This window comes from Narcine bancroftii, chromosome 2 (assembly GCF_036971445.1).
Source record: "Narcine bancroftii isolate sNarBan1 chromosome 2, sNarBan1.hap1, whole genome shotgun sequence".
Classification (NCBI taxonomy): domain Eukaryota; kingdom Metazoa; phylum Chordata; class Chondrichthyes; order Torpediniformes; family Narcinidae; genus Narcine; species Narcine bancroftii.
Window position 1 is genome coordinate 360,153,216 of NC_091470.1, and position 17,587 is coordinate 360,170,802.

The following is a 17,587-nucleotide window of genomic DNA, read 5'->3' on the forward strand; positions in this document are numbered from 1 at the left end:
TATTTCATCTGCTTTCCTGGTAACCTCCTTGAAAATCGCTATGATTGGTTAAACACAATCTACCAAGCACAAAGCCACATTGACTAATCCCTAATCAGTTTCTGGCTATCCAAATAATTGTATATCCGATCTCTTAGAACGCCATCCAATGATTTACCTACTACTAATGTCAGGATCACTGGCCTATAATTTTCTAAGTTACTTTTGGAGCATTTTTAAACAGCATGCACTAACCTCCAATCCTCTTGCACCACACTCTTGGCTAAGGAGATTTTAAATATTTCTGCCATAGCCCCTGCAGTTTCTACACTAGCCTCCCTTAAGGTCCAAGAGCAGATCTTGTCAGCCCCTGGGGATTTATCCACCCTTATTTGCGTCTGCAGGTTACAAATGAGTTCTGTTACCTGGGTATGTCCATAAGCTGAATTTGTACACATAGCAGAACAGGTACTTACGGTTCCTATATAGTGTTCATGAGGTAACATTATGCACATATGCCAATTGGGGCCCAGACCTATCCTTCTCCATAATTACCTTGAAACTAATGTCATTATGATCACTGGACCCAAAATGTTTCCCTACATATACTTCCGTCACCTGTCCCATCTCGTTCCATAATTGGAGACCTAGTATTGCACTCAATCTAGTTGGTACCTCTATATATTGATTTAGAAAACTTTCCTGAATACATTTGACAATCTCCAAGTCATCCAGCCCTTTTACAGTTTGGGAGTCCCAGTCAATATCTGGAAAGTTAATATCTCCTCCTATCTCTCTATAGATTGGCTCCTCCAATTCATGCTGACTATTGAGCAGTCTATTATACAACCTCATGGGTATGGTCATACCTTTCCCGTTCCTCAGCTCCACCCATATAGCTTCAGTAGACGAGCCCTCTGGTCTATCCTGCCTGAGCACAGCTGTGATATTTTCCTTGACGAGCAATGCTATTCCACCCCCTTACATCCCTGCCCCCCTGTTCTATCACATCTAAAGCAATGGAAGCTTGGAACATTAAGCTATCAGTCTTAGTCCTCCTGCAACTTTTTTCACTAATGTCATAATTCCACCTGACAATTCACACTCTCAGCTCATCTGCCTTTCCTACAATGCTCCTTGCAATGAAATAGATGCAACTGAGAACATTTCCATCGCATTCAACCCATTGACTTCTACCAGTGCATGTAATTTTCACATCATCTTTTCCCTTCTCCACTCCTCTATCTGCTCTGGCACCCTGGTTCCCATCCCCCTGCAAATCTAGTTTAAAGCCACAAGAGCAGCACCAGCAAACCTTCCTGCAAGGATATTTGTCCCCTTCCAGTTCAAATGCAAACTGCCCATTGGAACAGGCCCCACCTTCCCTGGAAGAGAGATGATCCAAAAACCTGAAGCCCTCCTTCCCTCCCTCTTTAGCCACATGTTAAGCTGCATTATCCTATTTCTAACCTCACTAGCATGTGACATGGGTAGCTATCCTGAGATCACTATCCTGGAGGTCCTGTCCTTCAACCAAGCGCCTAACTTCCTGAACTCTCCTTGCAGTACTTCCTCAACCTTCCTACCAACATCATTGAGCCCCTATTGTAAGTGAACTAAAGCAAACCAATCACTAAAGAGTTAAAGCATGATTTAAAAAAAGTTTCAGAGGTTGCTAACCTGAAATAAAAACATGATGGATTTGTCAAGGATCTCTAGTTCTGATGACAGATATTGACCTGAAATCTTAATTCAGCTTTTCTCCCACAAGAGAAGTTGGAGACAAATTGCCAAGAACAAACAAGGACACGAAGTACTGCATTGCAAAGTGCATCAAAATTCCACCACCTCAGTGGCTGAAAGTTGGAGGGTAGAAAATGTGGCCAAACTATTTGAGAGAGAGAGAGAGAGAAAACATCAGACACTTGCAGTTCAATTATCTTAGAGAAGGATAATAGTATTGAGTTGAATGAACGCTGATTTATGGAGGGAACTTGTATTTGACTAATATATTGGAAGAAGAGGGAATTGGTGAGTTTGGACTTTCAAATCTATTGTGACGGATTGTGTTATATTTAATATTGTATATAGCTATGTTTCAAAGGAGATAAATTGTGGGGTTTTTTTTAGTGTAGGTCACAAACAAACACTTCACAACACAAATCTTATTTTAAATGCCAGAGCTCTGCTCAAGCCAGACAGTCCAGGCTCCCAGTGCCTTTACAAAGACAATGGAAACTGCTTTGCAAAAGGGCTTCATAGGTAAGTGTTAATTGGACTGTGATTATTGTTTCGGAAAGCAACAGATGAACAGATTCAGAAGATTAGATCCAGTTCCGCAGTCTGTCGGTGATGATGTAATATGGAGGGGCATATTATACTGATTGCTTGCTATTAGCTATGGTTGTAGAGATACTCCACCCTACTGGTATAACAGATTTTTCGTCTGTTAATAAAATTGATTTGCCATAGACAAGGAACAGTCAAGAATCATTCCAATACTGGGCTTTTATTAACAGATGAAAATCCACCTCTAAACTGGCGAGTAGGAAAGGTTCTCCAACTGTAATACCAGTAGGGTGGAGTAGCTCTACAATCATAGCCAATAGCAAGCAATCAGTATAATATACCCCTCTCCATTACATCATCGCATTCACACCCCTCTAAAATTGACTAATTTTAAGAAAATGCAACAATGGCAAAAGCAAAGGACAAGGTGAAAAAATAAAAGTCCAGTATTGGAATGATATTTGACTGGTCATTGTCTATGGCTTATCACTGTCTGAGTGCAGTTTGATATCAGTTGTACAGTAGCGGCTAGGACTGGAACACAACAAGCTCGTGGAAAAACCCCTTTTTGAAGACGGGTTGTGAGTTCTTAGTTCAGATTGGTCAAAGTCCTTGTGGTCCATACAAGAGGAGATGGCAGGCTGTATAATGTTTCACCTGAGATAAGGGAAACAGAAAAGGAACTTGTGCTGACCTGAACGAAAGAGGTTATCATCAGGAAAACCCTGATGGGGCAAGTTTCTTTGGCAAGACAACTGAAGTGACTGATTGTAATGAATCAGTTTATGTCCAATGAGCAACAAATTTCTCTCTGAAAACCAACAAGAACCTTCCTGAGTGGTAATCTTTCAAGCACTAAAGCCTAGTGAAGATTCATAATGTTAAATTCTGTGCACAGTATTGCCTGATACCAGTGAACTTGGAGGAGTGAGAAGTGAGATTGGACTGTGAATCAAAGAACTTTTCTGAACTTATATACACATTACATACACGTGCACTTAGAATGAAAAGGGGGTTAAGTTAAGAGTAATAAAGTTAAAGATTGTACCTGTTTTCATGTTTAAAGATAATTAAAAGCAACTTTTGTTTAAGTAACCATTTGTCTTGGTGAATTTCTATTGCTGCTGGGTTTTAGGGTCCTTTGGGCCTGTCACATTCTCAATAATGTCACATGTAGTATGTTGGGTAACATACATCGAACATGGACTTGTAAGCAATCTATAAGAGATAGAAAAGAAAAATGTCTCCCTCAGATTAGCAGACTGTAATTCGTGGAGAACAAGGATTGGTGCTTAGACCCCACTCACAATCTACATTAACAATTTGGCTGAGGGGACAAAGTATCATATTTTCAAGTTCAAGTTTATCATCTGATTGTGCATATGCAACCAGACAACAGTCCCACCAGACCTTCCTGCATGCACAAAAAAAGAACAATCACAAATAATCAAAATGTTGGTGTGAGTGAGAGAGAGAGAGAGAGAGAGAGAGAGAGAGAGAGAGAGAAATGGGAGGATATTTATAGTTACAGGATATCATTCATCAGTCTCACAGTCTGTGGGAAGAAGCTATGCCCCAGCCTGGCTGTGCTGATTTTGATGTTCCTGTATTTTCCTCTTGATGGTGGTGGGTTGAACATATTGTGCAATGGATGGAAAGGGTGTTCTACAACTCCTTGAGCACTATTTAGACAAAAGTCCCAGTAAATGTCAACTATGGAGGAAAGAGACCCCAGTAATCCTCTTGCCTGTTTTAATGATCTTCCATATAAATGATTTTTACACAGCCGCTAAGTAATGTGAAATTTTCGCAAAAAACTTGGAATGGAAACGAGTGACTCATTCCCGTTCCGAAACTTTTCCTGCAGCAGCCCTAGACAATTTTGCGGACTGCCTGCAGTTTAAACTGAACTACAGGAGGTCTGCAACAGTGGGCTAATGAATATGACACACATGATGATATGCAATGATGCGTTCCGCTCACGTCTTTTCCCACAGCTGTTGGCATAGACTGATATTCACGTTCCCGTTTTCTCACTTTGGAAAAAAAGCCCAAAATTTACAAATTAACACAAAAGATCAGTTTGATTTTGGTGAGGTTTGGTGTGGGGTACAGTGACCTGCACAGTTATCAACCCTTTATTTAGCATGGATTGTCTCATTTCTTAACCTGTGGTATTTCTTTAGCACTTTTGTGTCACTGAGAAATGGTTTCAAACCAAAGTCCTTCCAATATGATCATAATTAATGTCAAATCCAGTAATTCACCCACACCTTCACTTCCATAAGCTGAGGAAATTTGGCATGTCAGTTTTGCATCCCTAAACAACTTCTACAAATGCTCCTTTGAATGTGTCCTGTCAGGGAGAATTATTGGGAGGAGACTGAGGAGACCGCAGACTGAGGCTTGCAGAAGATTGTGAATGCGGCTCAGACCATCATAGGTACACCAGCCCTGCCTCTATTATTTTCTCTGCATTGGTAAAGCAGGCAATAATGTATTAGAAGACCTTTTTGTCAAGAAGATACAATGATGAGGTTCTTTCCCGCCTTATTCAGACTCCAGAAGGAATCTCACTCTCATGAAATCAAGTTGCCATTGCTCTGCACAATAATTCTGAATGTTTGACCCGTGTAGTTGTATTACGTGTGGGATGTCCATTTCAATTGCTTACATAATTTTCTCTTGCTGTACCTTGATATTCGTGACAACGAATTAGCAAGTCCTTCTGAGAAATAAGAACGCGGATCCAGCCCAGGTAGCATCCATGAAGAAAAATGGTCAGTGAACATTATTACATTTTAAAGTTAGACATACAGCACGGTATAGGCTCTTTTGGCCCACAAGTCTATGAAGTCTAGACTTCATATCCTTCATATCCCTCCTTCCCACATTAGTCTCTTAAAGGGTCTCAACATTGACTGCCCACAGGTGCTGCCTGGCTCGACACATCCACACAGGTTTTAATTTCTTCCTCATGATTAGGCTCCTCTGAAGTTGATGCAAGAAATCCGATTCAGAGAAGAACCAGCCTTCAGAACTGCTGTTCAACAGGGATGCGCAGCAAAATTCGCGAGCAGGCAGACTCCGTATATAATGGAGTGAAACACGAAAGTCTGAAGACGCTGTTAATGCAATAAAATCACTAAAATGCTGGGAGAACTCAGCTGGTCTTGTAGCGTCCATTTGAGGTAAAGCTACATTACTGATATATCTTTGGAAGAGCTCAGGCCCGAAACATCAGTAATATATATTTACCTCCTGTGGATGCTAGGAGACCAGCTGAGATTCTCCAGCGTTTCTGTGATTTTACTGCCATGCATAATGGAATGAGTCCCAGCAGAGTGTGGGGATTGCCAGCCTCCCCTTCCAATCCTCACTTTCACCGTCATTATCACATCACTCTCCCCTGCTCTCTGCTGTCCAACGTTGGCGCAGTGATGCTGTATGTTGCACACAGAGTCCAAGTCTTGATCGACGTTGACCGACGTCCAGCCTTCGAAATCACCACAACTTGTGTATTTTAATATAAACGTCCTTCCTGTATGAACAGCCACCTCAGAGGGTAAGTGTGAAAATTATCGACGGGAAATTATTGCGATGGCTGTGTGTAGAAACCATAATAGACTTCTGGTCTGCTCCTTAGCAGCTACCATACCACATAGTTTTACATTTACAAAACAGGTGAAAAATAAAGTTAGCGTAGGTTGTAAGAAAGAGGATGCAAAGAGGCTTCAAAACAAAATGAGTTTGAGAACAAAGCAGATTGAATATCAAGTTTTAAAAGTTTGAGCCCATCCGGTTGATGTTCAGAGATCAAAGTCACTGAAAGCTAACATGTAAATACCATGACCAATTAGGAAGGCAAATTGTTATTACAAGACAATTTGCATACAAGAGTAAAAAAAATATTATTGCAATTCCATAAGGACTTGGCAGACTGCACATGGAATGTTATACAGGGTACAGTTTTGGGCCCTGTATTCCCCCCCCTCCCCCGCCCAAATAAAGGCATGTGCTTGCCATAGTGGGACTGGTTCCTGAGACTGACAGGTTTGCTGAATGAGATTAAATTGAGTGGATTAGGGCTGTGTTCTCTAGACTTTAGAACAGTTGCTCTCAACCTTCCCCCCCCACCCCACCTGCTTCCATAAACACATAATATCTTAAATAACTCTTTACTAACCACAGAGCATCTATGGCATCTTAAGGGATTATGTAAGGTGAAAAGAAAAGGCTGAGAACCACTGGTTTATAATATTATGAGGGCTTGTATGGGAGGATGCTTGCACGAGGAGTCTGGAACCAGAATTCAGTCTTAGAAAAGGAGCAGACCATTTAGGACTGAGATGCAGAAAAAAAATGTCTACCCAGTGACTTGAATCTTTGGAATTCTCAAACTTGGAAGGCTGTGGAGGTTCAGTGAAGGAGTTCATTTAAAGCAGAGATAGACAGATTTCTGGACGTATGGGAATTATGGGACTGCGAAGTTTCAGTCTGAGATTAGTTAAGATTTTGCAAAATGAAGATGGTCTACTCCTGCTTCAAACCCTTATGTCCTTATGAACATTTATATTTTTTGGTGAATGGAAGAAAACTCATTCTTGTATAAATACAAAAATATTTTATTCAGAGAATATAGACCCCAGCCACAAAGGGCTATAATTTATTGTTATTACTGTTCACAGCTTTAAGGCCATTAACATCACATCCCGTTCAGGGGCAGATGGCCGTGTTACTTTGTTATAGGAGTTATAGATTCATGTTATAGATTTGTTATAGATTCATGCTGAATCTAAAAGAATAACTTGCATTTTTTGGCAGGTGACATGGTACAATCTGGTCAATACATCTAACCAGAATCAGGGGTTAAACAGGAAAGTCTGCAGGTGCTGTGGTCGTGTGCAATACACAAAAGGGGTGGAGGACTCAGGAGGTCATGCAGCATCTACAGGAACACACTCTGTTCTAATTGCTGCCATCAGTAAAGAGGTATAGTTCAGGTGGCACAAGACTTGTACCTCCAGGTTCAGGAATAGTCAGATTCCTAAACAACAGACTCAATAGAAAACTCATTTAAAGATTCTTACTTCATACATTATTTATTACTGAATATTTATTTTTCTGTATTTGCACAGTTGGTTAACTTCTTTCTTTTGTATTCATTTTATTCTTTCGGGTTTCAGTTTATAGTTATTGATATCAGAAATTCTCCCTGGCCAGCAGGAAAAAGAAACTCAGGGTTGTACGTGATGTCATGTATGTACTTTGACAGTAAATTTGAATTTTGTAACCATCATTTCGGGCCTGAACCCTTTGTCAAGGTATGAACAAAAAGCCTACATGAAATAAGAAGGTGAGGGGAGGAGAGGAGGGTGAAAGTGGCAAAGGGAGAATAAGATCCTGCCTCTACCTTTTTATTCAGGTGCCTGTCAAGCTTTTTGTTCATACCTTGACAAAGGGCTCAGACTCCAAAACATTGGTCGCCCTTTACTTCCTATAGATGCTTCGCGACTTGTTGACTTTCTCCCGCACTTTTATGTATTTCAAAACAAGAACCAGGAATGGGATCAACAAATAAGGCAGAAGCTTTTATTTGTGCAAAATTATAAATTATACAGAAAATTCAAAATTTGTTTGAAATGAGAAGCAGACAAGATTGCTTTATACGAAGATGATATCTGGTCTCAGATTTTCCCCAAGCAGAGCAAATGCTCCAAAGTGAGAACCAAACAGCAGCACAACAGCTGCCTTTTCCTGCTTTTTTTCTTTTTCACAATAATTGGAAAATTATCTGAGTGGGGCTTAAACACATTTGTTTAGGTTCAATGTATGTACCGCTTGTCCTCCCTCAATACCTTGTAAAATCAGGAATTTATTACAGAGATAGATTATAACAGATACAGTACCTGAGTGTCAACTATTTCTTGGCTGAGTGGTTGCATCAGAGGGGGATATATTTCAAGTTTTAGATTTAAAACTCCAACTGGAACTTTAGACTCTGTGCCTGAAAGAGTTCAAGTAAACGTTTCATGACAAGTGCATTCAAAGCTATGGCCTTCATATTTATGAAACTGTGGATTCAGAAGATAACAATTGTAGGAAACAACAGATATTTAGAAATGTTTGATCATCTATCATAAAAACAGGATTGGATGTGAAAGGTGCATTCTTCATAAAAATATGAGGTGGGGGTCGGAAATGGTTCAAGTGTGCAAAAATTTAGTGCTTCAGCTTTTTTTTTTAAAAAGTTATTTTCACTTCAGTATATCCAGGAAAAGTTTTATTTCAGTATAAATTTGAAATGAAGATCCATGCAGATCCTAATGCAGATCCATCCAATATTTTTATGCAGATTCATTACATTTTTTTCACTAAAGGGTTCCACAATGAAGATAAATTACATTTTACGATGTACAAAATCCAGAATACAAGAGATAGATTCACAAGACAAAGAGGGTAGTCATTACCTACCAAGCTTGACAAGATTTTTGAAACAGTGTTCCAATTAGTTCCAGAATAGTATATATTTATAATATAAAATAAATCAGTCAGTGACATGATTAATCATCAAAGTCATCCTAAGCTACATTTATAATAAGTAATTTTACTAACCTCTGTACCAATTGTTCAACTGATTACTGTCTATGACAAATCTGCTGACATCAAATCAATACTCTAATTAATCTTTAGAATCTCAACATTTAGAAATACAATTTGACAACCCAAAAATCAGAACCCTACATCAATGGAAGTTTTAACGTGGGCACCAACGAGGTTCATAATTATACTGTCAGTAGCAGAATCCAAATTGTGAGAAAGATGCAAAGAGGCAGAAGCTAGTGGGTAAAGACACAACAAATGGAATATGAAGTGAAAAAGGAAGGCAGAGGATGGTAGCTTCAAAATGAGTTACAATTCCAATTGAGGCTTTAGCTTACTTGTAGCACATTTGTATACAAGTCATGGGTTGGTTGAAGCTGCTTACAGGTAGTTGACCACATTAATTGTACTGATGCTACAATGCACCACTGAGGAGATGCTCCATTGTTTCAAAGTGGAAAATTAGGTTTCATTCCAATTTGGTTTCTGAAGTGAATATACTAGATTCAATCAGCATTGTTTAAATTTGCCAATCTCAACCTTTTTTTTGGCTATGGCCCCCTTAGAACTCTGCTCAAAGTTTTGGGGCCCCTTCCCTTCATTGGTTTCCTCCACACTTCCCTCCTACTGACTGCATAAAAAACAATTTTTTTTTAAAATATAATTTTTGTCCCCCCCAACCCTTCAATGCAATGTGGCCCCTAAGGAGGCATATGGTCCGCAATGAGAATGGCTGGTCTAAATTCCAACTGGAAGCCATTCTAGGCTAATATTTCTTCTTCAGATTGTGACAGATTATGTTATATTTTATAAACATATATAGATATGTTTTAAAGAAGATAGATTGTGGCATTTTTAATTAGGTCACACACAGATACAAACACTTCAAATAGAACTCATTTAAAATGCAAGAGCTTGGCTCAAGCCAGACAGTCCAGGCTCCTAATGCCTTTGCAAAACCTTTGAAGAATGCCTATAGAGGCTTCACAAGTAGGTGTTAATTGGACAAGCTGTGGATTAGTGTTTAGGAAAGCAACAGATGAATGGACTCAGAAGATTGGGTCCAGTGCCGCAGTCTGTCTGAATGAATTCAGTTCTACACTTCACCAGCAGCAGCTGGGACTGGAACAGGACAAGCTGGCCAACTTGTGGAAAAAACCCCATTTTGAAGACAGGTTGTGAGTGCTTAGTTCAGCCTGTTCAAAGCCCTTGTGGTCCATACAAGAGGAAAATGCAGGCTGTCTAATGTTTCACCTGAGATAAGGGAAACAGAAAAGGAACTCTGTGCTGACCTGAAAGAAAGAGATTATCATCTGGAAAACCCTGATAGGGCAAGTTTCTTCGGCAAGACACTGAAGTGGCTGTTCAGAAGGAATAAGTTTGTGTCTAACGAGCAACAAATCTCTCTCTGAAAACCGCCAAGAACCTTCCTGCTCAGTAAACGTTAACCTTTCAAGCATCAAAGCCTGGTGAATATTCATAAATGTTAAATTCTGTGCACAGTGAACTTGGAGGAATGAAAACTGAGATTGGACTGTGAATTAAAGAACTTTTCTGAACTTATATACACATGAGCTTAGAATTAGAAGAGGGTTAAGTTATGAGTAATAAAGTTAAAGATTGATCTTATTTTTATGTTTGAAGAAAATTGCAGCTGGGTTTTGGGGTCCTCTGTGCCCATAAGATTTGGGGCTCGTCCTTTTGGATTGAAAATTGGAGTTTTGGGATCTTAAACGTTTGGAGTTTATTAGATAGTTGCTGTTTCCAAGCTGATTTAAAGCTTGTGAGTGGAAAAACAGCAACAATGGATGTTGGTTCATTTTTGTCACAACCATCACCCGCAGAGCTGCAGAGCAAGAGAAAAGAGGAACTGATGGTCCCTGCTAAGGCATTAAAGATGCCTGAAGTCCAGCATTGGATAAGGAAAATACAAATACAGAGGATTATAGTGAAATATATATAGGTGAGGGAAAATTTGTTGAGAAAGACAGAAAATTTTCCAGATGATACATCTGTTGAATTGCAATTGGAGTTGGAGAAATTGAGGGTGTTAGAAGAAAGAGAGAAACGGAAGGTTGAGCTGCAGAGACTACAATCTGAGGCAGACAAAGCTGAAAAACCAAGAGAAGAGACTGAAAAACCAAGAGAAGCTGAAAAAACAAAGATCAAAATCGGAGGATATATGAGGCAGAGGTACCTGAAAAATGGAGGTAGGCCTAATGAAAGACAAAGAAAATATGACAGAACAGATTGAGGTGACAGACGGTTTCAATTAGAGAAGTGAAAAACTGAGATGGAAGGTGGCAAGAGAATTGAGGCTGCCACTCCTGGGGAGAGGTTTCTGGCTAGTAGATCCTCCTTTTGATGAGGGAGATATAGATACATATTTTCAGCTTTTTGAAAAGGTTGCTGAGAGCTCAAGATGGCCAAAAGTAAAATGACCTCTTATGCTCCAAAGTGTACTGAAGGAAAAAGCACAAATTATATATTATATTTGACTATAGAGCAAGAGGCAAATTATGATACTGTTATAACCATATAACCACTTACAGCACAGAACAGGCCAGTTCGGCCCTACTAGTTCATGCCGTAACAAATCCCCACCCTCCTAGTCCCACTGACCAGCACCCGGTCCATACCCCTCTAGTCCTCTCCTCTCCATGTAACTATCCAGTCTTTCCTTAAATGTAACCAATGATCCCGCCTCGACCACGTCAGCCGGAAGCTCATTCCGCATCCCTACCACCCTTTGAGTAAAGAAATTTCCCCTCATGTTCCCCTTATAATTTTCCCCTTTTAATCTTAAACCATGCCCTCTAGTTTGAATCTCCCCCACTCTTAATTGAAAAAGCCTATCCACATTTACTCTGTCTGTCCCTTTTAAAGTCTTAAACACATCTATCAAGTCCCCCCTCAATCTTCGACGCTCCAGAGAAAAAAGCCCTAGTCTGCACAACCTTTCCCTGTAACTCAAACCTTGAAATCCTGTCAACATTCTCGTGAACCTTCTCTGCACTCTCTCTATTTTGTTTATATCTGTACTGAAAGCTTATGAGTTGGTTCCAGAAGTATATAGACAAAAATGTAGGAGTTTGGTGAAAACATGGAGCCAATCTTATATGGATTTTGCTCAGGAAAAATCTGCATGTTTTGACCATTGGTGCACCTCAAAAGGAATTAATAATGATTTTGACAGATTGAGAGAATTGATGTTAATTGAGGAAATGAATAGGTGTGTTCCAAATGAGATTAAATTATACCGGATGAAAGAGATGTGGGGTTGTGGCAGCAAATGGCAAGGTTAGTGGACGAATACTCCTGATCCATAAAAAAACAAATTTCAGAATGGTAAGCCTGTTCAGAAGGTTAATGTGGAGCAGACTAGTAAGCCTGAAATTAAGTCTGAGGAGAATGTTAAGAGAAAAGATGAAGGTAAAGTGGGAAAGGACGGAACTTCTAGATTTGTATGTCATTTTTGTAAGAAATCTGGTCATATTATTGCAAATTATTTGGTGTTGAAAAGGAGACAAGAGAAGGACGTTTACCAGAAGCATGTGTTCAGACTGTTGAATTTAAAGAGAGCAGATGTTCCAAACCCAGGGTGTTATGGATGTTTTCAAACGTTTTGTGTCAGAGGGCTTGGTTTCAGTAAAGGATGGAGAATCACAGGTTCCGATTAAAATTCTTAGAGATACTGGAGCTGCCCTGTCACTGTGGTTGGGAAATGTTTTAACTTTTGATTAAAAGACTGAAGCAGGGGAGAGGTGATTAGAGGTGTTGAAGTTGAGGCAGAGTGGTGAATTCAGAATGAGTTAAATGACCTGTTGTAGTAGGAGTTATTTCAAAGTTACCCATGCAGGGGTGTTTCGTTTTTATCAGGGAATGATTTGGCAGAGGATAAAGTTGGGTCAGTTTTGAGATTAACAAATCAGCCTAGTAAGGGTGATATTGAAGAGGACTGTGAGATATATCCTACAACGTGCAGTAACAAGGTCTTTGTCTAAAAGTATGATGAGGATTTATTATCTGGAGGAGGGGAAAGATTGGGACAAAGGTATTCATTTACTGCCATTTGCAGCAAGGGAGGCTGGGCAGGATTCATTAGGTTTCAGCCCTTTTGAAATTGTGTTCGGTCATCAGGTTAGAGGACCTTTAATGTTATTAAAAGAGGGTTAATGAGGATGTGCATTTGAACTTTCAGGATTATGCTTCTAAATTACAAAACGTGTGGACTTTGGCTCAAGAGAATTTAGAAATGGCTCAGGGTAAAATGAAACGTTTATTTGACAGGAAAGCTCAAGTGAGGAAATTTAAGACAGGAAGTGTAAATTTTGTTCCCAACACATGACAATCCTTTGAGAGCTAAATTTTCTGGGCCATACGTAGTTAAATCAAAATTGAATGAGGTTAACGATATTGGTAACACTCCAGATCATAGGAATAAAACTCAGGTTTGTCTCATAAATACATTGAAACACATTTTAAAACAGATCTCATTTGAAATACTGAAGAATTCCTATTCAGGAACATTGCAAAGACTATGGAGAATATTATTCACATTTCACAAGTAGGTGCTAATTGAAATGACGTCATGAAATGAATAGACCATTATCTTGGATTGGAGACAAGCTGGCTGGTTGAATAACTTCAAGGTGCTCACTCAAAGGTCAATGATAAGTTTTGATTATCCAAGACAACAGATGGGAGCAGAAGGAGAACTCCTGTTGTTTGCTGAAGAAGGTGGGGGTTTTTGCACATGAGAGAGTCACATGGGCTTTCTGGCAGTTAGCAGTTGGAGAGAGGGAGAGAAGACAAGCTCTCTCAGCCAGTGTGTGTGACACTGAAAGCAGCTGAACAGTGTAAGCCAGGAAGCTTGTTGAAACAGAAAGCTCCAGAGCAGTGGATGGCTGGAAGTGCTATCTGTCTAATGTTTCTCTTGGAATAAGTGGAACAGAAAGGAACTCTGTGGTGGTAGCCTGAAGAAAGAGGTTATCATCTGGAAAACCCTGATGGGGAAAGTTTCATCAGCGAATATTGAGGTGACTAATGGTGGTACCTCAGTTGTAACCCTACAAGAACCTTCCTGAGAGTAAACATTTACCTTTCGAGCACCAAAGGCTGGTGAATTTTATACATGTTAAATTCTGCGCACAGTATAAGAAATGCCTGCAACCAGAGAACTTGGAAGGAGAAGTGAGATTGAACTGTGAACCAAAGAATTTTTCTTAAATTTACACACACGTGTGCTTAGAATTAGAAGGGGGTTAATTTGGGTTAGTTAAGTATAGAGATAAGTTAAAGTTTGATTCTATTTTCATGTCTAAAGTTAATTCAAAGTAACTTTTAAAAAAAATAACCATTTGTCGTGGTATCGCTGCTGAATTTTGGGGTCTTTTGGGCTCGTAACATATAGAATAAACATTTAGAAGAGTAAAATCATGAATCAGGAGGTGGAATAGATGTTGAAAAATGATATTATTAGATCTTCGAACTCAGATTGGAGTTCTCCTTGTATTCTGGTACTTAACCCAGTTGGAACTGTTAGGTTCTGTACAGATTACAGGAAGGTTAATTCAGTAACTAAAACCGATACTTATCCTATTCTGAGAATAGATGACTGTATTGATAAAATTGGGAAAGCTAAATTTCTTAATAAGGTCTATTGTTGAAGAGATACTGGTGATACTGAGAGAGGAAAGAATATTTTGGTTTTTGTAACTCCATCTGGTTTATACGAATATAATGTGTTACCTTTTGGCATGAAAAATGCCCCTGTAATATTCCAAAGGATGATTAATTTGGTAATCCAAGGGTTGACACATACAGATGCTTATATTGATGACTTGGTCTTAAAAAGTGACACATGGGAAGAACATCTAAAGGATTTGGAAAATTTGTTCTCAAGATTATCCAAAGCAAATTTAACTGTCAATTTAGCTAAAAGTGAATTTGGACATGCTACTGTGACACACTTAGGTCATGGCAAAGTTGCACCTATTCAAGCTAAGGTGAATGCAATTTCTGAATTTCCAATTCCCAATGGCAAGAAAGCAGTGAGAAGGTTTTTAGGAATGGCAGGATATTATAGGAAATTTTGCAGAAATTTTGCTGAGGTTGCTCTTCCTTTAATCAATCTTTTGAAGAAAGGGTACAAATTTGTGTGGACTAAAGTTTGTCAGAGATATTTATAAAATTTAAAGGAGATGCTATTCCATTACCGTTTTAAAATCTCCTGATTTTGACAGATCATTTTCTTTAGCAGTGGATGCCAGTGAAGGGGCAGCAGGTGCAATTTTGTTACAAAAACCTGATGAAATTGACCATCCAGTGGGAAAAGTGAACAGCACCATGCTTAAAAATAATTCATCAGCCACAAAGCTGGTTTGAGCTATTCATGTCATGGCACTGTTTTCTCTTAATAGATCGATGGTGGTAAATTCATAGAATTACACATTATCTGAAAATATTCACACGATTCAAATTTTTCCACAGGAACAGTCTATATGGGACAAAAGTCAATATGTTGGAACATTTTAAAAAATCAGTAACTATCAGTTATTTTGTCAACTATGTTTGAATACTTGCTAGCAGAGCAAAAATGGTTGAAACAATAAAATGCTTAATTAAAAAAACATTAATTCAGAAACGCAGCATAACAGGCCCTTCCACTCTACGAGACCACCCTGTGCAAACACACCAATGTGACCAATTAACCTACTAACCCAGGATAAGCATATTTTTTAGTACAGTGAAACCCATGTTAGCCAGATCTCAAGCAACCAACAAAATTAAAATTGTGGAAAATAAATAGGTTAAAAATATGGAAGTTTAAAATTGGTATACCTCATCGTTAGTTTGCCAATAATGTAACACACAGTCTCAAGCAAAGGTAAAATTCACTTATCCGGTATCTAGCAATCTCCATTGGTGCCAGATACCAGAGATAGTACTGTAGTTAATTAATGATAATACAGATGATAAAATGTCCGGATCTATGTCAGATATCCTCTGTACAATCAATGAAATTCATACTTGGTAAAATCTGGTGCTGTCAGGATTCCATTTTAATCCATGCTATACAACAAATGCCTGACAGGATCTCTATCAAAGCAGATGCATCATTTCCTTGACAGTTCAGAAGTTAGATAAAAGGACAGGACAGGTTTCCACCCCATGGGCTTCCTTTAAACACTGATAAAAGCCAATCAACAATTAAAACATTTAATCAAGGTTAAAAAAAAACTTACCTACACCCAGTAGCTCCACAGACATGTTCATTTTTCCATCTGGTGAACTCAGCAATGATCGCCATTCCAAATAGTGTGATGCAATCAATGTTATTTCACTAGAAGTATCAGTCTTTGTAAGAACCATGTGCACTGGATCACAAATTGATAATAAAGTTGTTGCATCGGCCATCTTACTGCCATCACCTGGAATGTGATCCAATAGTAAGAATTTTAAAAATGATCATTTGAGATTTAAATTTTTTTTTCATAAATATACATAGAAAATTCTCCAATATCATGTGGGTGTGTATTATATAACTTTTTCTTACAAAAACAGAAAAGCAACCCCTCCCCCCTCCCTTTTTACAATATTAACCATCAGGACTCACATTTATGCTGACCATAAAAAATTCTATATAAGCAAGTCACTTGCATTTATACTATAGCAGCATTTATTATTAACCTTTTTTTTGTACTTGTCTAATGCAAATCAATTTGTCATAATTTTTTTCTAAACTGTATGCAATTATTTTTCCATAGGTATCCAACTATTCTTCTCAGCAAGCCATTGTGCTATATGTCAGATTTCCAAGTAATTGCAACACATTTCTTAGCCACTGCTAAGTCTATTTTATTGCATATTTCAATAAAGTTGGCCAAAAGATAAAGCTCCGTGAAGGCCACCCGTTATCCTTGTTAATATTTCAGTAATATCCTGCCAGAAAGGTCTCACCTTCACACGCGAACACGTAGTATGTAAAAAATTCCTATTTCTGTCCCAGACCTAAAACACATTTCTGATATTTCAGATTTTGATTTATGCAACTTCTGTGGTGTGAGATATAATTGGCGTTGGAAATTATATTGCACTAATCCATATCTTGCATTTATAATTTATGTCATGCTATCCAAACATCAATCAGATCAAAATCTTTCCTTTATTTCAACGTTTAGATTGACTCCCATCTCTCTCTCGATCTCTGTAAACCTGGTTTCGCACTTTCATTATGGCAAGCATAGTACATCTTAGTTATAAATTTAGGTGTATTCCCCAGCCAAATCGTTCGTTTCTTTTCATTAATTTCAAGTGCATCTTTCTCTTTGGAATGATCTCAGCTGGTGAAAACAAAAGAAAGTCCCATTAGCTACTCCATATTTATTTCTTAATTGATCAAAAGACATGAGATCCCTCCACAAAACAACCATCAATATATCTTATTCTTTTATCATACCATGAATTCAATATTTTGTTACCCAGATTCATACTGCAATACATTTTTTACATAATGATATATCTGCTTTTTTTTCCAAGACACTCATTAATTTCATGCCATATTCTAATATGTATTCATGTACATTATCCGTCATTTTTGTTATTAACTTAGCATTCCTTTTATAAATAAAATTCCTCGCTCTTTATTCTTCTATTGAATTCAATCTAATTCGAATTCAAGGGGGTCTGTCTTCTTCAAAAAAGATGATAAAAA

At 38.5% G+C, this 17,587-nt stretch overlaps 1 protein-coding gene across 2 annotated transcripts in view; it reads right to left on the reverse strand.

The window, feature by feature from the left end:
- The window catches only part of cep76 (centrosomal protein 76), a 119,531-nt gene that overhangs the window by 58,759 nt on the left and 43,185 nt on the right, over positions 1 to 17,587 (reverse strand). For both annotated transcript variants that reach the window (XM_069922454.1, XM_069922453.1), the window contains exons 5-6: positions 16,119 to 16,304; positions 8,178 to 8,275 (exon numbers count right to left, since the gene is read on the reverse strand). In XM_069922454.1, coding sequence (XP_069778555.1) covers positions 8,178 to 8,275; positions 16,119 to 16,304 — 284 coding nt within the window. The remainder of the gene's footprint in view (positions 1 to 8,177; positions 8,276 to 16,118; positions 16,305 to 17,587) is intronic.